A 22,619-nucleotide genomic window follows, 5' to 3' on the forward strand; every position below is an offset into this window, starting at 1 on the left:
TTTTGAATTTTATTATTGTTAATTCAGGTTAACAGGAGCGAGAAAGCACTGACATGCTATTTCAGGGGAATCGAGTGCAGTTTATGTTTCAGCTGCTCAGCTTTGTGTTTTAACCAGTGGTGTGAAATTTCAGGAACCACAGTTCCAGAGGGTCTTTAGGAATTTTTAAAGATTTTTAAAAAGAAAAGTAAGGTCATGAAATGTCTTAAAGTTTTATATTTACTTGTCAGAGGTTTTCAGTTTACATATGTCCTAACTGTGGATGCCCTGATCCAACTTTCTATACTTCCACTTCCGATTTGATACCTTGGCTTTGAGTATCTGCCGATATAAGTCGGATATAAGCTGTGATCCTCACTTTAAGGAAGAATTTGGGAATCGTAAGGCAAAATCAGGCTACACAACATTTTCTAATTTAACCTTTATTTAAACAGGAAGTCCCTTAAAGATTAAAATCTATTTTTCCATGGAGGCCTGACCGAGAACGCATACCATTACAAGGTTTCTAATGTTTCTAAAATAAAATAGAACAGACGTGGGAAAATTTTAAAGCAAATTGGAAACGAATTACATAATAGAAAGCCTAGTTAGGGAACCTTTATTAGAGGTTTAAACTCTAAAAGTTTACTTACTCTGTGTGCTGCTCTTCCAAATTCTGAAAAAAACCCCTGGATACTCTGGGGTGGAAGGATGTAGAGGAGCTGCAGATGCATTCAGGAATTGAAATATACTGCATTGGTATGTATTAGTGAAATAATAAATAACATGACTGAGATAAACACAGTGAAACATTAATAAATGTGTAGCTGTTAGCCGTCCTTTGCTGTATCCTGATTTCAGCTCAAAGTTAGATTCAAGCAAAATCATGCTAGTTTCTCCCTTTCCTGTGTATTTGGGGAGCTTACAGGAAACTGCTTAAGTGAAATAATGCTATTCAAATTGAGCAAAGTTGACTTTAAGCTCTGTCAAAAGCTTCCCAAAAGGTTTTGAACTACACCAGTCCTTGGAACTGGCACGGCGTGTCACCTGATTCACATTTCTCTAATCAGAATTTTTTTTTCTTTTCTTTTCTTTTCTTTTCTTTTCTTTTTTTAAATTATCTTGCATTGACAAACAATGAGAGGAGGAGAAGAAGAAGCTAGACAGACGAGGAAATGTAGAAATAGTAAAAGAATATGGCTCCAATTTTTGAGTTTTGAAATGGTTTCAAGATGTGCTCAGAAACTTTAACTTTAGACGACGGGATTTAAGACAATCAAGTTCCAGATAATGACTAGAAGAGTATCAACCCTCTGCTGATATTTGGAAAACTTTGTTGCCAGTAGAGTCTTTTATCTTTGCAGTTCCTTCTGGTCCAAAGACTAGTGACACTGGGCATGATGAACCACCCACAGTGTTATTGTTAAGAATAAGTTAAGGCAACTCTTCACGCGATAGACGGTCAGTTGTTATACAAAGAGATAAAACTACATCACACCGCTAGAGTTGGTATTGTTCTCCTGTGGAACTGGTATCCATTTGTCCTTATTAAGAAGTCTTAAAATTGATTCCTATTTCTGTATGCATTCCTGTATCTTTAGACCCAAGTGGCGCTGTTAATTTTAGGAGTAAACAAATTGCTCACTTCGAGCTTCTCCCCTGTAAACTTTTACTGCTGTTCTCGATCCTTGTACAGTTTCAGCTTCTAAAAATGTTGCCAGTTATATGGAGAAATAAGACAAGATGGACATAAGTTTATTTGTGGGTTTGATCTCTCTTGGCTGTGTGTTTTTACAATGAATTTCTGATAAGGTTTCATTGCTAATGTTGAAGCTATCTGGAATAAGATGCTCTTTTTTTGGATCTTGCAACTGTGCTAAGCTCAGACATTACAAGAATAACCATTAAAGGCATTTGGGGCCCACAGTGAGAGTGCCTGCAGTAGTCTTGGTGTTGTGTTGTGTGAGGGCCGGGGCCGTGGGGAGAGTCGGCGTTGAGTTCCCAGGCCCGGCCAGGCCAAAGGGAACAACATGGCTCTGTTTGGAGCGTCTGTGCTTGTCATCGGTCTCAGGCTTCACTTGTGCCGTCAGTGTCACCACTACATTGTCACTTAGTGCCACTAGGCGTGATATCTAATACAGCAGTGCAGGAACACGGCCAATCGGCAACCTGTGGCTTTCATCTGTTGGCGCCGGTTTGAAACGTGGAAGCATATTTTTGGACAGATGATGTCATGTTTTGTGTTGTGGAGAAGTGGTACACAATAACCTTTGACTTCTTACATTTCTCTTAATTAATAAGTAAAGCTGTGATGGCTAAAAAAAAAATAACATGCACCAAATGATGTCCCCTTCCCTGTAAACTACTTTAATTCCCATTAACCTGAAAATGTGCTTATTTCAAACTTAGTTTTCTCCAGATTGTTTAATCTTTTCCAACTTCCTCTCTGTTATTTGGGAATCTCAGACCTGCTGACATGCTGGTAAAAAGCGACCCGTTTCCAATTTGTGTTGTGCACTGTAAACCAAAATGCCACCAAAATTCCATTTGTCTTTTAATCATTGACACTTGACACCATGGGCTGGGTCCATATGACTTTTTTGTTGTTGTTTGTTTATCAAGTAATACAGTTAAATTAACTGGGTTTTATATATTGATATCATTGTCAGGGCGTAGACGGAAGATTTTCGCAGTTGCGACTGTATTAGGCGACAAGCCTCAGAGCTGTGGTCGCATTGTGTCACGATCTGTTGAACGTATTGCTGGTGGAAATTTTGACGTTGCTTCTGTTAACCAATGGATATCATCCTGTATGGTTTTTGCATGTTGATGTAAAACTGAGAGACATTTTTATTTATGCCATATTTCAGTGGACATGCTCAGCTCTCGTGCCCTTTACTCTTAATAATCAAAGCAGGAGGGAAAACTTTTTCCCACTGTAGCCCTGGATAACAGTAGACCCATGGAAAGGAAAGCACGGATACAAACGGTCATCTATGCAAATGGAAACAAATGTCACTGCGGTGGCAACGTTAGCCATTTGACAGTGTCTGTCAGCTGAAGTGAAGCAAATTCAAATGAGCCCCGGTCTCTATTTAGCACTGTGTAGTTTTATTTCTGTTAGACATATTTGAAATATATTAATGTTACTTATTTACACCCTGATGGATCAAGCCTCCAAAATGCTACTTTATATCTTGCAGTCTGTTCTTAAAGGCGAACCTTATTGTTCTTTAAGCTGGAGCAGAGTTACTGTACGGATGCACAGTTCATATCTTTTGCCTCGGTTCAACTTGTGGAACACTGTCAGTGAGTGTGTAACATGATTTAATATCATCTTATATCGGTTTACAGGCCAAACCTGTGATTATTCCTCCTGTAAGTAATTGGAACTGCTTTGTGCTTAACTTTTTCCCCATTACAGACATCAAGGGCAGTTTCCGTTGTAGTTATCTTTATAGTGGAACATGGGAAGTCCTTGAAGTTTTTCCAGTTCATCACTTGAGGATCCTTACAGAGAGGCAAAAGGTGGCCTGGAGGCCTTCTCTTATGTTTTTTTCATCTTATATAAATAACAATAAAAAACTTTATTTACATAGCTACTGTTTTAGGACGTCATGTTATTAAGTTCCTCACAGGACCAGCAAAACAAAGCAAACTCTGCTCAGTTGTAATAGTTACTAATTGGAAACCTATAATAACAGAATTTGCAAAATTTAGGGAATAAAACAAAGTGCAAAAGGGAAATTAAAAGTCAAGTTGAGAAGAGGTATCAGATAAAAGCATGGGTTAAGATATGACTTAAAGGAGGTGACTGACTCCAACAACCTGATTTCCTTGGGTAGGTTGTTACAGAACCTTTGGGCCGGGACTGCAAACGCTCTATATATCATTTAGTTTAGAGCCGGGCCCTGGAAAATGAAGAACAGTCTTGAACAGTTGTTCACTCTTTTTTTTTTTTTTTTTTTTTTTTTTTTTTTGGCTAAATTTGTCTGCACTCAACCCATCAAAGTCAGGCCTCTCTGAGCACAGTTATCTAACACTGATATACCAAGATTCAATAAATGTGGTGACAATGGCTGACTGAGGAGCCAACTGGTTGTCTGGCTGGCTATGTATGGAAGGATTTGAGGTTATTAGGCTTTTGACCTGTAATGGCTATCTATAAAGTAACCCAAATGAATTTAAGTGTTCGACGGAAGATGCAAGCCATTTGCTTTACAACTTTATTTTGATGAGTTAAGTGAAATGTAGGCCATTTTGTTCTTGGTCTTCCTGACCTGTATGACAGATTACATCACAAAAACTTTATTAACATTGAGAGGCTGAGAAATGATCAGTATCTTGAGGCTGGCGATAGAGTGGGGGGGTGGAAATGGCGTGGGAGGAAGAGCATAGGAAAGGGTTAAAAAACTTGTGTTTTAGCAGATTCCCTCCTGGTCTCTTTCTGTGTTATCAGTTCCTCTGTAGGGCACTGTAGCACACACTGCATTTATTCAAAGACCCAGTGTCACACGCCTCTGTGGAAAAGAGCCCTAAGGACCATATTTTTTTTTTTCTTTTCTCCTTTCCTTCTTATTGCCCCTTCCACCCCTCATCCTCCCTCCATCAAGCTTCAGCACTCACCAGCCTTTTTGAGCCTTTCTTTAGGGTCTCAGACCCCTTAATGTTTCTTCTATGAGACCTGTACCAGCACTAGTGTTGTCTTACTGATACTGGTTCAGTTGGGGGTTGAATTTCGACTGAAACCGAGGTGAACGCAAACACAGAACAGAAAGCAAATATGGCTGCTTTTTTTTTTTTTTTTTTTTTTTTTTTGTTCAAGAGGTAAACTGTGTGCTGCAGGAAGCAGATCCACAGTTGTGCAATGTGTTATGTTGCATATTTTGATAGAACAGCTAACAGCTTGGCATGAAAAGTCTATCAAAGGCACAAGTGAGGAAAAACCTTAAATGTAAGGCCATATATAACAAAAGGACTGGATCAGTCTTTTTTTTTTTTCTTTTTTTTTACCCTCCCACTCCATGTTTAACTGAATCACCGGATCTGCCGAGAGGAGATCTCCCGGAGCATGTGATCATTTATCAGCCTCCCTTCTCCCTTTCTCTCTCTCCCTTTCTCTCTCCCCCTCTCTCTCTGGTTTGGGGCTACTTTAACCCTCTCTCCAGTCACAGCGAAGAGCCAGTGCTGAGCGCAGAGAGTCATGTGGTGCCTCCATGCTAGAGTAGGAGCCCATTTCAAAGACATGTGGACAAGCAGCGAATAGGAATATTAGCCGAATCACCTCTGTCTAGATTGAACAGAGACTCCTGGAAAGTGTCTTAAAGTCATTGATGAGTTTCTCTCATTAGCTGAAGTACTGAAACTACGCATTTACAGCATAGATGGATGGATTTCATTCACCAGAAGTGCAGGTTATATTTATGTACTTTAGAGGATCTACACTAAGTTTTTAGAAATTCCTGGATAAACATGGATCAAGGAATTGAATGGGAAAGCAAAATTGCGTACATGCAAGACGTATGTTCTCATGTTGCTTTTAGATTTAGATTGGCGGGAGGACATAGATAACGTCAGACAGACTTAATGAAATGGAGAGAGACATAACAGTTAAGTTCACTCTGACCCTCTCTTCTCTTTAAACGTCATCTTGTAGTTTTGTAATTTAAACATGAAAACTTAAGATACCACAGCAGTCCTTACAGAGTGACAGTAGGGGCTGAACTGTATAGTCTCTATTGTGACAGTGAGTGTAAACCCCCCCCCGCCAATATAACATCTAATCTCTTAATTGACTAATACAGATGGTGTTTGTTAGCATTTTAGTTTACAACTTTGTCCTTTCTGTTGCAACAGGTTGTAAAATGGAACATAAAGCTAGGGATTTTCTTGGCTTACAACAGACTTTCGGGGGGGTGCATGTGCTCAAAGACTCTTACCTTACTTTTCATTTTTATAGCCATTTTTATATATATATATACACACACACACACACACACACACACACACACACACACACACACACACACACACACAGACAGGGTGGAAAAGAGAAAACCAAACCTGGAAGCATGGATATGAATATATGGTGCATATCTTTGTATAGGTGTGATTCAGATCTAACAAACTAGGAGACCTGCTGTTTTCATCATGTCCAGTAGTTATGTAGGAAATGTTGTTGAGTGAGAAATTCTTTTCTGCTCCTGCATTTTGAGGTAACTGTCTCCAGCTATGGAAGAAAAGTATTTGGTCTGGGTGAAGTGTGTGTGTGTACTGTGTATATGTAACTTTCAGTTTAGTGATTTGTGTGATTTAGTATGTTTTTCTTGATAGATGTTTATACAAAGTGGTTATTTTAAAGGAAAAAAGTTTTTTGTTTTTTGTTTTCATGCCAAAAAGTGTCTGCAGTGTCCTGCTTTAAATTTCCAGGTGTAATGTCATGCGTCATGTCATTGAAGCCCTGACTTTGAATGCAAAGTGCAATAACATTGGAAGACACGATGATCAGTGAATACACTTAGCCAGCAGCATCCCCGCTCTCATTGCGCAGAATTAGCTTGATGGCTACGTGAAAGCTTCTCCAGGAAGTCGTATTGTTTTGTTGGTGGTGCCAAGTGGAATGAAATGAACTCTCACACCTCAAATATGCAGCTGGAGTCAGATGGTGTGGGTTTTTAACAGTTAATTAATACCAATGAAATGGTAATGAAATGATTTACAGTAAATGATTGCATCAATCCAATATTATTTCAATTTTAATTCTACCCTCCAATGTCATAAATTGTCACTTCATGCCCCTACAGTGACACAGCAGTGTTCGGACTAGATTGGACTTCCAATATCTGAATCATCATTCTTCTTTGTTTTTCTTCTTTTTATTAAATTGTTCTCTCAGGTCTTGTCCATTAGGGGAGAACTAAAACATATCAGAAGGTATTTAGATGACCTACTTACCTTACATTACCTTACAGCACCAAAGTGAAAAGGGTTAAAGATAGGGTTGGGCTTTTGCTACGTGTAGCAGTAGAAACCGATTCTAAGAAATCTGTTTTTGGCGCAAAGCTAAAGGTCGTGAATGTATTTGTTGTTAGTGGACACGGAGAGCTGTGGACACCCGCAACGTGTTGTTGTTGTTGTTCTTATGTGCTTTCATGTTTGCTGAGAGAATGTTGTTCTTGCAAACTGGAGGTTACGCAAAGGTATCCCAACAGGTATCCCAAAGCTAGGCTAAATACGTTTCAAGTCAGGAAATAACATGCTTGGGTTGTAGCATGACTAGAAAAAGTTGTATTTTCAGAAATAACATGAGAACGTTTGGAAAATGTCATAATACACAGGATAGAATTGCAACCTCTTTCTATTTTTTTATATAAAGAAAGAGAAAAATGTACGTGTCAGGACATGATATACAAATAAAAAACTTATTTGGTCCTTTACAAGTTCTAAAATTATTTAAACAAAACCTCAGGTAAACAATGACACATAATATATTAAACTGTCTTATTATTTATTTAACTGAGCAAAAATGCAGAAACCATGAGTGAAAAACTAAGTCCGCCCCATGATTCAATTACTCGTTGAACCACCTTTATTAGCAATTAACTTTTTTCATAATTTTCCACGTGATGCTACTACTAGATGCTACTTTTGGATTTGAGTCAGGTTAAGTTTTAGACTTCAGGCCATTGCGACGCTTTGATTCTTGTTTTGTGGGCAATTTGGATCATTATCCTGTTGCATGGTGCAGTTTTAGCCCAGCTTTAGCTCCAGCTGTCAGATGGATCGTCACTGTTTCACTCAATCACTATAAGGTGACCAGGTCCTGCAGCTGAAAAAAACAGCCTCAAATCATCACTCCCCCACCACTGTGGTTGACAACTGGTATGAGGTGTTAGTGTTGATATTCTGTTTGGTTTTCGCTGTGCACTACGGCCAAGGCTCTCCACTTCGGTCTCATCGGTTCTTTGGTTTGTTCAGATGCAAATTTACAAACCTAGGCCACGGTGCCATGTTCTTTTTAGAGAGAAGAGGCTTTCACCAGGTATCCTTTCCAAACAAGCTATACTTGTTCAGTCTTTTTCTAATTCTACTGTCATGAACTTTAACATTTAACATGCTGCTTTCTGGGACGTCCACTCCTGGGGAGATTGGCAACTTGTGCGTAATCTTTCTCCCTGGGAAGGATTATATTTTTGAAAATGGACTTGCAACCCTTCCTGGATTGCTGGGCAGCATCCTTAAATGCTTGAGACCACGAAAAAGCCAAAACGTTTGCTTGTGTTTGTTTGTTGCTCACAATTAATAGTCATAAGTTAATCAAGTGCATTTGATTAGCAGCACCTGGCTGCTACTCACTCTCTTAATTCCTATAGACACAGTGAGGGTGCACGTAGTTTTTCCAACACTGCTCTTTCATTTATGTCTTGGTTTTTATTAAATGAATAATATTTAATATGTCATGTTTTGTACCTATTTATAAGACTTGTTGAAGACCAGATGAACTAAAAGAGATTGTACTTTCTTTTTCATATGACTGTACATGTACTTGTATATAAATGTTTTTCTTGATGTGTTTTTGTTGCTTTTAAAACTTTTTTTTTAATCCCTCTCAGGAGTTCTTTGATCACGCAAAGAAGCTGTGGGACGACGAAGGAGTGAAAGCATGCTTTGAGAGGTCCAATGAATACCAGCTCATCGACTGTGCACAATAGTGAGTTCAAACCTTCATAATACATTTTACGGAGTTCACTTCATGAACACATGCTTTTATGTACTTGGTGGTTTGTGCTGCTATAAATGGGAAGGATAAAGGACCTGGTTTGTTTTTCATCCTGCAAATTATAATCTCTGCTTCATCTACCCCCTTGGTTTTTTGGGCTGGGTTTTTTTTTTTTTTTTTTTTTTTTTCTCCCCCCCCCCTGTCGCCTTTGAGGTGAAAGCTCTGCAGTGTCTGTTGGTGTCATGTCGTATATGAATGTGGCTAAGATATGTTTACTCTGGGTGTGGCAAATTGAGCAAGAGCTGTAGCTGTCCATTGGAAAATTTAGCATATCTCTCCTCATATCAGTGTTTGGCTTTTCTCCATGGCAATATGCAAAGCCTGGTCTGACCTGTATTAAAATGCCCCAGTGTTAAATTTATTGAAGCTGTTCTATTGAAAACTGTAATTAGGTAATGATGGTGTAATCTTGCAGTTCGGGGGTGTCAAACTCGGTTTAGCACATAAACCACATAAAGTTAAATTTGGTCTTGGCTAGACGGCTGTTTCCTGCAATCTATAACTGATTAAATGCCTCTAAATCAGTTCTTTCTTTTTGGTATTAAGTAGCGTAGCTGAAACTTTCTGAGGGTCTTCTGTTTTCATTGCTATCGTTGTTGTTATTGTGGTGGTGATTGTTGTTATTGTTGCAAAACTGATGTACAGCCTGAGATGTGCAGTTTTGAGAAACATAATCGTAAAGAAATACTTATGTAGAAAATCAAAGAAACCTGTTGGTGGGCTTTGGCTTAACTGTGCTCTAAGAAACATATTAGTTGGCAGCTCTTTCACATAATTAAAAAAAGGTGAGAATTTCTCTTAACTTGGGGAAAAAACAAAGTAAAAAAAACAAACAGGAATTTTGTTATTGAATGGAATAATAACAGTAAAAAAAATGCCTAATTTTTTTTCATTCCTTGGTTTTGTATGGCTGGCTATCTATAATGTCAATGATGTAGACATGAAAGGAACAGTTTGGGCTCTCATGAAGTGATCCTCCAAATACTGTCCAGCATATAGGTCTTGTTTAATAGCAACTTTTACAATTTGCCAATCCATTAGATGGGCCAGATTAGTCCCTTTGTTAGGCCACTATCCCTGCTCTAGTTAAAGCTAGTATTTTTCAACTGTTTAAGTAAGACAAACATCTACCTTCGGGTTGGTTCACTAAATAACAGTGTAAAGTGTAGCAGCTACGATCTTAGTCCAGCTGAACTGTAGATGTAGTAAGTACTGATACTGCAGTGTGCAGGGTGCTGAAACTGATGTCACTTTGAGGAGAGTCCCGGATTGTTTTTACGGCTCCTAAAGCACTTTGGGCCACCATAGGGAGCTGGTTGTACACTAGGAAGGGCCCCTCTGTTCCCTGTAAAAGGAAGTTTGGATATGCAAAAGGATTCACTGATTACAGTGCTCTCTTTCTGCTTCTCCTCTGACTCACCTCTGGAGTCACATGTAAATATGAGGATATGTACATGCTGTGGGCTCAGGAGTCCCCTCCCATCCCAAAGGTTGGCTCCCTTTATCTCTGAGGGTTCGATCAAAGCGAGGTCATTATAGTAAACTAAAGTAAAACTGCAAACTAAATCTAGGTGTGGTAAAACATTGGCAGTTAACTGACCCCCCCCCCCCCCCCCCCAAAAAAAAAACAAAACAAAACAAACCAAACAAACAAAAAGCAAACAAACAAAAAAAACCTAGACTTGGGGGGGGAAAAAATAAATAAATAGATAAATGAACTTACAAAGTGAATTAATATAAAATGTAGAGGAAGTGTTCTTAGGATGTCTTTACAGTGGTGTGGTAATGTCACATCTATTACAATTTTCTTAAATACCTGTCCCTTAAAATATATATTTATAATTGAAAAGACTAAAACTAACAAAAACTGGAAGAAGCAAGCCCACTCTGGAAACTAACTGAAGCCAAACTGAATTCAAAGCTAAAACGCATTAGAAGATACAAAACTAATAACTCGAGGTCACAAGCAGGCTACATCAGTGACTGGTGTGTTCATATGTTTGGAGTGTAGAGAGAGTTTTTAATTTTCCCCTAAATATCTTCTGTTCCTCGAACATTAATGTAACTTTTGTTGTTGTTCCCCTGCCTGTGAGGAGCGTCCATAGAAAGAAGAGAAAAAGTCAGGTGATGGTTAGAGAGTCACATGAATCTGTAAGGTGGAGCTGTTACAGTCCACACGGCCTGTGTTTGTCTTTGCTGCTCTGAGTCAGTCTGCGTGTTGTAGGGCAGCGCAAAAAAGAAAGAAAGAAAAGAGCATGTTGTGTTTATTTTAGTCCATATCCCAGTGTCATGGTGACATCATTTAATATCGTGGTACCATAAACATTTCAATCTTTGTTAGTTCCTCGTCACAAATGCTGCAAATGCTTCTGAATGTTGAAATCTCCAGGAATATTGTCATAGCTGAAACCACTGAGGCTTGCAGCTAGCCCGAGTGCTGATAATACAGCTGTCCTGTGACATGAGCAAACATTAACACAGTAAAATGAAGACAATGAAAAGCATACAGTGTTTCAGTGCTTCATGTGTGACTTCTCTGTTGTGTGTATTGATTTTGAACTTGGTTGCTATGCCTTTTTCTGTCCTACATCTACTGTTTTGAATGAGGGGGGGGGGGGGGGAGAAATACTGCCAAATGATTGAAGTCAGATTTTTTTTCCCTCTCTATTTTCATCCTCCTCCTCCACAAAAATATCATTCATTCTTTCTGCTCTCCTCTGCCTGTCATTTTATCCTCCTATCTCTGCCTCTCTGCTCCTGTTTGGGCAGTTATACAATAATGTTTGGTCAAGGAATCATCATCGGGGCGCCCCTCTAGCACGTGCCCCATGTACCGAAGGCTGCAGCGGCATGGGTTTGAGTACGCCCCAGGCCAATTTGCTGTGTTATATTCCCCATCTCTCGCCCCCGCTTTACTTTTTTTTTTTTTTTTTTTTCTCTATCACAAAATAAAATCTTTAGAATAAACATTACCTTATTTGTTAAACTTAAAGCTTTGTGACTTTTCATCTCAGAATGTTTTTTCTTTGAAAGATAAAGTTGTGTAATAATCTAACTGTGGTGCTGTAAATTTATTTGACATAAACAGAAATATTAAATCTTGAAAAAAAATGAATGGTCTAACCATTTTGATAACTGCTAGGCTTTTTGCACCATGTTCCTAAATCTTGCTTTTCAGCAGAAACCTCACAGTATCCCTGTGTTGCCTGAGCCGTGTGTTTTGATTGAAGGCTGGAAATTGTCAGACTCCACAGCCTCTCGCTTACTTCCTCTCGGTTCTAACCTCTGTATGAACTCTCATAGATACTCTGTCCTACATGGCAACAGACATGTATGTGTAAAGGTCCACACATATACACATGCACACCTATTGTTGTTATGACCACGAACTGTTCTGAGTAACCATCCTGGAAGTTGTGGCAGACTGCTTCAGCTGCCAACTGGGTTAAAAGAAAGGGAGCATAGGTCCTTCTGTTGGAGACTGGGTGTATTAAATCAAATGTTTGTGTTTTGATATCAGTATTTTTTTTTATTTTTTTGTGAATGTCTCTTGTTGTTTAGGCTTTGCTTTTTAAAGGTCCCATAATCTACCACTTTATTGTGGTAGATTATGGGACATTATTGTTAGCCTCATATTTTCCCACTATAGATATCTGAACTTTGAGGGTAGCTTTGAATTGAACTGGAATGGCTGCTGGCCCCGCCCCTAGGAAGAGGAATAAGTGACAAAGAAATAGCCAATTTAATTAGTGCAGCGCATTATACAGAGCTGAGACACTTTGGTTTATGTGTAAATACAGTTTCATTCTCAGAACAGGGTTAGATTTTTGCCAGACTACATCGAGATCACGAAATCCGGATTTCAGCGGTGTAGAGCAGCGGCCTGGTAAATGGCTTGCCTCTGTTCGCTCTGTGGTCAAAATATTGGTGGAAATATTGACTCTGATGGCTGCATTAAAGTCAATATTTCACCTTGTTTTGTTGCCTGACACTAGGAAAAGAAAACTATGTGAGAAGAGATTTAATGTGATTTTTGGCTGTGTTAAAATGGAGCGTAGAGTAGAAGTGACACAAACAGATGTAATGGATTAACAGAAACGGAGCGAATTAAGCTGCACTGAAGCACATACACTGGTATGAACACAGAGTGACACACATGCACTCGGTATATAAAGAAAGCTATTTTCTCTTGCGCCCTTGTAACAAGTGGTTGATAGATATGAGAGTTATATGCTGGACGCCCTTCCTGATCAAACCACAAAGTTTCCACAGTTCATGAGGCATACATGGTATCAACCAAAGCTAACAATCATGCTAGCTTCATTAGCCCTGCTCGAATACAACAGGGTTGTCCTGGTGTATCTGATTTCTCTGTGCTGGTGTTGTTCCTGCATCATCATGTTGTTGTGATGTCATAAGTTTGGAATATGCTGGGAAAAGAAAAAAAGCTCTCTCCTGGAACAGATGGTAACCATTTAAAGTATTTACTTTATTAATCAATTCAATATAACAGGTATATATTCAGGTTAACTTTGCTGTTAGTTAAATTTGGGTTATTTATGTTGTTGTTTTTAACAGTATTAGCTAACTTCTCAGGTAATGCTAACTGAATTCTGAGATAATGTAATTGGTTGGTTGCGGTGTTGATCCTGGACCAACACTGTTGTGATGATGTGGGAACAACTTCGCCACAGGGATATCAGATCATGCGAGTTGTCCTACGATTGTGGGGACATTGCCGTCTAAAGTAATTCACTTGAGTTTTCAGTTCCTCAGATGGCGGGAGAATCTAAACTTGTTTGGTTATTTGCAGGTTTTTCTGCTCATGGTTATTACCTCTGATGTTAGCAGTATACTAAGATTCTCCCTGGAAAACGTCAGCACAAGTTGTATTACAAGCTTGTAACACTCACATAGTATAAAACCGCATTGTCATGACTTGTATTTCAGTTTTATTTCATATCTTACTCTCTTTTTATTTATATTTAAACACCATGCTGATTAGTGGGGCTGTGCTGGTGACTCCTTGATCTTGATAGCAATTAGTTTTGCTAATCAGTCACTATGCAGGTTTAGCAAAAAGGAAATAACCTATATGTAGCTCACTTTTTGCGATTTGTGGTTTTGCAACAATGCCACCAGAACACATTTTGGTTAGATTTAGCTAGATGTCATATTTAGATTTTACAAGGGCGGATTATATACTTCTTCTGTTTCATTTGTGTTGTCCTTCACAGACCTTGCACCACTGGCAGATATATTTTTTCCAGCCAGCCTAACGCTGGATGGCCCATCGGACAGAGGCACAGGAAATAAGTACGGGCCGATGGCAGGCGCTTGTTATGCCAAAGAGCATGTCCATATCGATGTTTTTGGAATCCTGTCACCCATCGATCTGGCCTCTGCATTGCACATTTATACGTTTTAAGAGCACAGATATGTGTCTGCCAGCTGATTGATTATAAGCTATTTTCAGCTGCGGCAGGCTGGTTCCATCGCAATGCCTTGGATGTGTCAACGGCAAAATCAAACACTTTTTCACACGCAAATCTGAACTCCCAGGCCTGCTGCTGTGGTGAATGTTCCCACAGCAAATATGACACAAAACATGGCACAAATAATATGTTGAGATTCATCATCATACCAGTGCTAGATGCTGTTTAGGCTGGTATGAAACTCTCTTGTGTTAGTGTGCTTGATGATGATGATGATGGCTGGGATGTTGGGCTGCAGCAGCCAAACAGGATTGGGCCAGAGGAGAGCTACACTGGATGGTGGTGGTACTGAGTAAATTGGCTGTGAACAAGTTGGGGCTTATTCCTGCAATGAGGATGAGGCCTGAGATGCCTTAGAGGTTTTTTTTTTGTTTGTTTTTTTAATAAATGTACCACAAACTCAGAGCAGCCAACCATGTACTTCCTCTGGTGACTTTGTCTCAACAGGAACACAATAATTTAATGCTAAGATTTGTGTGTATATTATAGTTCACAAATTGAGTTGGGTTTTTGTAATGTCTTATTGTTTCATAGTTTTGTGTTTTTGTTTTGTTTTTTTCTCTCTGTTTTCATTTCAGTTTTTTTGTTTTTTTTTTGTTTGTTTTTTTATTAGTCTGTCTATTTTTTTTAGTCTTTTAAATGATCATAATATAATTTTTAGGGGCATGATTTAAGAGATTTAGCGTATGGATTATGAAACAAACAACAGGCAAATGTTCTTTGATCAAATGAAAAGGAATCTGAATCTTTTTTAGATGGTTTAACAGCAACAAAAGATGTAGTTCATAAAGAGGTGGTTTGATATAGGTATAGTTAAGATTTTATGCTTTTTTTTTTTTTTTTTTTTTTTTGCTATTTCCGAATTTTAAAATAATACATAGACACTCACCTTTATATTTGTAAACATATGTAAGCATAGTGCATGTTATTCTGTAAATGGAAAATGATGGAGTCACCTTTTGATAATACACCCTGACTTTGTACCACAGTCTGTGAGATAGAGAGATATAGAGATATATATATAGAGATATATATATATATATATATATATAAAAAAGCTTGTTTTTAAGGTCATTAGTGTTTCTTAAACTGAAACAGTTCAGTTGTTATTCATCAAGTACAAAAACAGGAAACAAAAATCCAAATTAGTTGCTAATATAATTGCTAATTAGTTATTGTTATGTGAAAACGCCTGCTTTGACTAAGAATTTTTTATTTATTTATTTTTAATTTAAGCAAGTTTCAAAACTCAACTTCGGGTTCTTAGGTTTAAAACTGGGATTTGAGTTTGTGACTGACATGTGGTGCATGTTTAATCAGGTTAGGATGTTATGTTGTGAAAATGGCCACAGCAGAGGCACACCTAGGATGGGCCAGGTATCCAACTGTCCTGCAGAGTCCCGGAGATCGGGCTTGACTGTGGGTGGATAAGTCTAAGGCTTGACTAGGCTGGGGCTGGGGTTTAGTGCTGGTCACGGGACTCTGCCACCAGCCTGGGGGCCACTGACACAGTCATCTGGGGCTGTAAAGTGCTAAGAATGGTTGGCATTGTCAGCCAGCCCCAGCCCCTGAAGGCCCTACAGAAACAGAGGGGCTAGGCTTCACAAACAGTGGCTCTCCTCAATAAGGAGCCTCTTCTGTTCATGGAAGAGCCAGAGAGAGCGATATTTATACACTGGCTGCATGTCACTGCTGCTTTTTTGTGTCACCAATAAGTTGCTTGAATTCTTAATGTTTTAGTTGATCTGATGTACCGCCTATAATGATGAGCCTGAATGACTCTACTTGTGTTTATGTTTCAGTGTAAGAACTTTTATTCTGATCAGTTGTTTTTATCACATAAGAAATATTTGTCCCCCTGGAAGCTGTTAAACCTTCATGGACTCTGTTGATTTGTATGGATTGCTGCTTGCATAAGTTATATTCGGGTTACTTTCACAGGTTAAATTTATGCATCATCTAAGTGGTATGACACTGACACTATGAAGATTTTCTTTCACACGGGATGAAAGCTACGTTACTGATCTCTGTCAGTCAACACAGTCCATGAGGTTTGTGAGTCTGATGATGGCTGTAAGAACATGTCATGCTAAAGGTGCAGCGGTATTTTCTACTTCCGGTCATATGGATTGATGTCAGCCTATCACCAAAAGAGACAACTGTTGGTTTATCTGTGCTGTTGCATCAATTTTGACTTGTATTTTACTTGTAATGTCTGAATTTCTGGCTGAGATGAGTGTTTCTAAAACCTTTTTGCTGATCCAGATACATGTTCCAGGCTTTATTTGTTTTGTGTGTTTTTATATTTTCTTCATTTTTTTTTCTAGAGGAATCATCTTTACAAACAATGTAGTAGACTTGTTTTGAGGTTTTTAAGCTTTTCTTTGCACAATCCCACTGATGATGGGTTGGCCATTGCCAATATTAGTCTGATATATTATTGGAGCTCTTCTTTTGACTTGGCTTCAGGAGTTTTGGGCGTTATTAACCTGTCCCGTCATTCAGCGGAGTGGTTTGGGACCTTTGTCAGTGCTGATGACAAACCTAGATAAGCTGGCTGTGTGAGGATTTACAGAACTTCCAGAAACACCAACAGTCTAAAGATTTAAAATCCACATTATAAAGTCTTTTAAGTAGTTATGATTACTTTAACAACAGCCAATGAGAGACGCAAGTCTGAAAGAAATGAAAGTTTGAAACGGCAGCCTTGAAACAACAAGCTACTACAACTGTCAGTTGGGCTGTTGAGAAGAGGATTTGTGATATGTGCCAACAACACAACTTCACATACACCGCTAGTCCTGGATTAGCAGTGTTGTTAGGCAGTGGTAAATATTTTTGCCTTTGAGGCTAACGTCAGCTAACGTACTGCTGCTGACAAATATTACTGCGAGTTAACCTCCACCATCCACATTTTTTTCGATTCAGCTTTCTGCCTTTCTTCTCACTGCACAGTGTGGCTAAAGTACAAGAAACTGGATGCATCACAGTTTAAAGTTTTGCTGCCTTTGTGTTTTCAAACTCGTAGCGTGTGCATGTTTCAGATTTGAGACAACTGTAAACTTCTTGTGTGCATGATGCACACTGATATTAATATTTGGTGGGATTTTAAAACCCATGTACTTTAAGTCAGACAGAAATATGAAAATTTTTAAACATATAAACAAACATCAACTATTGGCCTGACTTTAATTTCAAGTACAGTATCAGGCCAGAATTAGACAGAGTTGAATCCCAATGGCACAGTAGTTTTTATTTTGATGGAAAAATAGAGAAGCATTTGTTGGCAGGTAGGAAGTGGACTGGAGGAAGAAATGAATGAGGAAGAGGAACATTTTGGTAGCGTTATGGTGAGAGTTTTTTCTTTTCTTTTTATTTCCCAGCTCTAAAGTTGTAAACAACCAAACAAATGTTCCTCATTATGTTAGATTCAACCACCAAACAGGCCATAGAAACAGCACACCTTGTTGTTCGGGTAAGAACATTTTAAAGGCATTAAAAAAATTACGGCTTTATCTCTTTTTTTTTTTTTCTTTTTTCTTTTTTTTTTTTTTTAAGGCATGAATGCTTGGTAAACAAATTTTAAATGGTTTCAAACAAATTAAAACTCTTCTAGCTCTGTTTTTCATTTACATTATCGCTACATTACTAATTAAAAAAATTAAATACTTTGTACATAAAATGAGTCATGTAAAACCATAATCCAGATTAACAAAAACCTTTGTGTCGCTTGTTAAAATCAGATGACCCTCCTGTCAGCTGACTGAGGAATAATCAAAGGACGCACTATGGAACTGTGTGTGTTTGTATTTGGCTGTATCTGTGAGTTGAGGGAAAGGAAGGAGTGGTTTTGCACTGAAATGTAGGATCAGATCTGCTGCAACCTCAGTGGGACACCATCTACACAAACCACTGTCCTTAAGGTTGTTAGAGCCCCCTGTGGGACCGAGCCGTTCTCTCTTTTCAGTCGTCTCTTGAGGCCAGAAAGCGATAGCAGAGAGGATGTTGCGGAGCACATGAGAACACATGCCAAGCCTTTTCCCTGAGAGAGAGTGTGTGTATGTGTGTCTGTGTGTTAACCGCTTTTTACTTGAAGATGTTTTAAGTGATGCCCTATGTGTGCCTGAGATTTTAGTTTTCCTCTAACTTAATTGTTTTGTCTATTCGTTGAGTTATAGATTCAAACAGCCAGCCTGGGTGGACATTTGAAAGCGGTTAAGAAAGCCTAAAGCTGCCCTGTGTTGCATGCTACATGCCACAAGATTGGCTACACTGCCAATGTGTTTTTATTTTGTTTCTAGAGACCAGAGGCTCTGACAGCTTCTTTTAGCCTGAGGAGAATCACATTAGAAACACCACTCATTTCCATAGCACCTGATATACATTTTGGCTAAAGTGTCTAACATGTAAATCTGTGTCGTAATGTACAGTATGAAAAAAGTAAATCATCACTATGGCGGTTTTAAGCTCAGTGTAAGCAGTGCTGCAGAGGACGATGAGAACTTATGCTCCACTTAAAGATTTGGGGGGTGGGGAGGCTATAAATAGATTTTTTATTTTTGGGTTAAAATGCACGTCCAGCAGAGAGACAGAGCGAGCCTCGTGAATGGTGGATATCTGTGAGTCTGTTACTGTGTGCGCCGACCACACACATACACAAATACCTTTCTCTCTCTCTCTCTCACACACACACGCACACACACACCCCCTGCTGTTGACCAGGAGTGTAAAGGCATAGTCTGCTGGAGGACAGCAGTGGCGCTGCAGGTTCCCTGCTCAGAGATTGTGGAATGGTTGTCCATAGATCCCATCCCCTCCCTCCCTCCCTCCTCCCCCTTTTTTACTCCTCCTCTCTCCCCCTCGCTCTCTATCGCTCTCTCTTTACTGAGACTCCCCCTCCTCTCTCTCCCCCTATGTCGCTCCCTTTTCTCCCCCCACCCCCCTTAGAGCTTATGTAAACTAGCTGTGGAGCCAGGGCAAGCTGAGGCTATTTTTAGCAGCAGCACTGCAGAGCAGAAACTGGCTAGGGTCACGTGTGCGAAGCCGAATCAAAGGGAGTATCCCGGCAATGCGCTGTAAACAAAGGGAAGGTCAGTAGCAGAAGGTGAGACACAAAACGCCTCTGTGTTGGTTTTGTGTGTTTCTGTATATGTGTGTGTGTGCGTGCGTGTGAGAGGGAGACTATACACTTCCTGACTATACTTTCTCTTAATGCCCTGACATAAAACAAATCATTGTAAGTGTATGAATGCACTCATATGCTTCCCTGCTTTCTCTGTCTCCCCCTGCCCCACACACACGCACACACCCACACAGCTCAACCATTTCTTTCACTGCTGAGACAGACAGAGGGGAAGCTGAATGGATCAAAGTGAGGTTTGACACGCGAGGATACATTTTGCTGCCTAATCATGACCAGGCCTCCTCATTGGCTCCACACTCTCTCCCAGGCCTAGCAGAGTGAGCTACACACAGACTCTGAGCCATGCAGAATCTACGAGGGGGCACATGACTATGTGTGTTTAGCATGTTTTGTCACACATGGGGATTTCAAACCCTCAGAGCACCACTTCAAGGTTGGCCTCAATGCGTTCAGTAGCATGCAGGGCCAGTTATCAGCGAGTCCAGAGGATAGTTGTGTCCAGCCACACCCAGGCAAAAGGTCTCCCTCCACCTCAGCCACTAGTCAAACAAGCCTCACCTTTCACCTCCTGTGGAACGTGGTCAGAATGGGACACAATGCTATTAATAGAAACCTTTTTATATAGATATTTTTTTTGGTGTCACAGCGGTTTGTTGACAGTTTGAGCTGTAGGGTGTTTTGTCAGGCTGAGCTAAAAGAGGTAGCTTGGAGGCTAACTTAAGTAAACACTTGGTTGGGTGATTTATTGTTGCAGGCATTTGTAACCTGAGATTTTACAGCTTTATTATACTGAAAGTAACCACGTAGACATGGCTATCCCCCCCTCCACCCCCCCACCCGAGTCTAAGAGGGTCATGAAAAGAGAATATGCTACACCAGCGAACATCCGGTTCTTCCTCTTCTTCTTTTCCTGTTGTGGTTTTTCAGTGACTGATACTCTCCACTAAAGCAATATTTATTCAGAAATGTAATTCTTCTGCTGATGTGCTTTCACAGCTGCTACAGGTTACAGATGTACTTACATGTGCATGTTATGAAATAGTCTCCATGTGTGAATACTGGAATATAATGCCCGTACAAAGTAATCAGTTGATTTACATTTCCTTGTTTCATTTTCTCAGTCGTGTGGGTTTTAAGATTCGACTATATATATTTCAGTATTTGGGTGTATTATTAAATATTAGACGTTACTAAAAATTGTTACATTTAAACTTGGTTTAATATTTTCTACTTTACACCTGTATTTGTTATAAAAATGCATCTGGTGCCATTTTACCAGACATGATACATTCACAGAAGATTACTACTAGTAGTTGTAGTGCTGCTGCTTCTGCTGCTGTTGCTGTGACTGAAATGGATGTAGGATTTGTTGACAGAGCTGCAGTTGAGATGTTTTTTTTTTTTTTTTTTTAAAGAACCATTTCAGATATATTGGTGTCACTGATTTTTATGACTGGTGTTTATTTTCAAATTCACGACTTTGATTAGGTAGACATATTTCAAATATGTTGGCCTAATGAAAAGCAAAGGAGACTTATTGTGCTCTCATCTCATAGAACCCAAGGTGTGCCCAGTGTTTTGTTTTTTTTCTAGGTAGAAAGTTCTGTCTGCCTTGTGGCAGGTATTCACAATTTTATTAAATAGTACATTGAGTAAGGTTTTTTTCCCCCCGCTACTACAATAATCTGTGATACCTGTTTGAGTCCTCTGACCCTGTTTTGCACTTGTTAACTGGGAAAATAATGACACGATGCACTCATCCCACTAATCACAAACACATCAAATCATGTCTCTTCCATTTCCCCTGATCTGCTTGCATCACAGGAATGTGAGGGAACTAATTTGTACGAGGGATGTTCCTGGTGACTAATTTACTAGTCAAAGAACATTAACCAAAATTAAGAAAGTAATCCACAAAAAGATAAAAGTTGAGTGCAGGCTAAACTTTGTCCGCACAATATTTGAGAGTTGTGTGAGACTGCTGAATCACATTTTATTCAGTATTCACTTCAGTCGTTTTCATTGCTGCTGAAATGTGTGGTTAATTGTGGCAAGCTTGGCACACACAGGTGACAGCAGTAGACTTTCTTACCTTGCATGTTGATGTCCACACATCTGTTGGGTTTTATGGAAGTTTTTCTCTGACACAGTCCAGAGACATACTAGATTAAAAAAAACCAATAGTAATAATAAAAAACTGCAGAACTGTGCTGGGTTTTGTGGTTCTCTATGCGAGACAGAGGGAGTACTAATGAAATAATGAAATATGAGCTTGTTTTACATGCTAGCATTTCAGCTGCCAACTAGCAAAGGCAGAAACTATTAACCATTCAGGTGAATGATTTAATCTAAAACAATAGCTGGACTAAACTGCTGCGTTTTAAGGTGGTTTGAATTTTTGATTGTGTGAGATGTGTTTATCCCTGTGTATAGCTTAAACAAGGCTGCCTCGGTTTCACCAGTGGTTTGCATTTACCACTTGGTTGTAAAGCATCATTTTCATTTTGATGTGTGTCACCTGGGCCACACCTGTTTCAGTTATTCTTGTGGTTTAATGCCCTGTTGTTGTTGTTTTTTTGTTTTTGTATTTTAAACTTTGCCACAACCAACACTTTGTCTCTGAAGTTCTGCCTGACTTGGTGTGTTCTTTGCATGCATCACACAACATTTTACGTAGCTCCCATTCACTTAAATTGTGGCTGTTGATTTTGGTTGAATGGTTCAAGAAGTTACTTAATACTTTTATCTTGACCTTGATAGAAAATGTCAGGAGATCAAGGAAAGAATTAATAAGGACATGGGAAGAGAGAGCTGCGGTGTGCAGGGAGTCCAACTGCACTCAAAAAGCTTCTTTAATAATGTGATGGTTGATGCCAGTGACATGGTTCTGCAGTATGGTGGTGTACCTCTGAAGATGGACTACAAAAAGTGAATATTTTAAGTTTCAAAGTCCTTCCACTTTGTTTTGTCCACTTTTTAAAAATGTAAATCTACGGCCTGCACACAGCGCAAAATCCTGATAACCACATTTTATTGCTGCAGTATAATATCCATCATTCACAAAACACATCAGCAGGTTATGACATGAAATGGAAAACACACTGTTAACATTTACATGATCTGTGTCTCTTGTCAGCTATGTTGATCGTTTGTTTCTAATGACGGTTGCGAAGTGGGTTGCTATGAATTATGGGATAGCATTAGCTTCTTTCCTTTCATAAAG

The 22,619-nt window shown here is 39.2% G+C and overlaps 1 protein-coding gene across 2 annotated transcripts in view; it reads left to right on the forward strand.

The window, feature by feature from the left end:
* The window catches only part of gnal2 (guanine nucleotide binding protein (G protein), alpha activating activity polypeptide, olfactory type 2), a 52,287-nt gene that overhangs the window by 15,430 nt on the left and 14,238 nt on the right, over nt 1–22,619 (forward strand). For both annotated transcript variants that reach the window (XM_085390341.1, XM_085390342.1), the window contains exon 5: nt 8,592–8,689. In XM_085390341.1, the coding sequence (XP_085246467.1) occupies nt 8,592–8,689 (98 nt within the window). The remainder of the gene's footprint in view (nt 1–8,591; nt 8,690–22,619) is intronic.

The sequence above is a fragment of the Rhamphochromis longiceps genome, linkage group LG18 (genome assembly GCF_057381845.1).
Source record: "Rhamphochromis longiceps isolate RC_006_pf linkage group LG18, R_longiceps_female_GT1.1, whole genome shotgun sequence".
NCBI classification, from domain to species: domain Eukaryota; kingdom Metazoa; phylum Chordata; class Actinopteri; order Cichliformes; family Cichlidae; genus Rhamphochromis; species Rhamphochromis longiceps.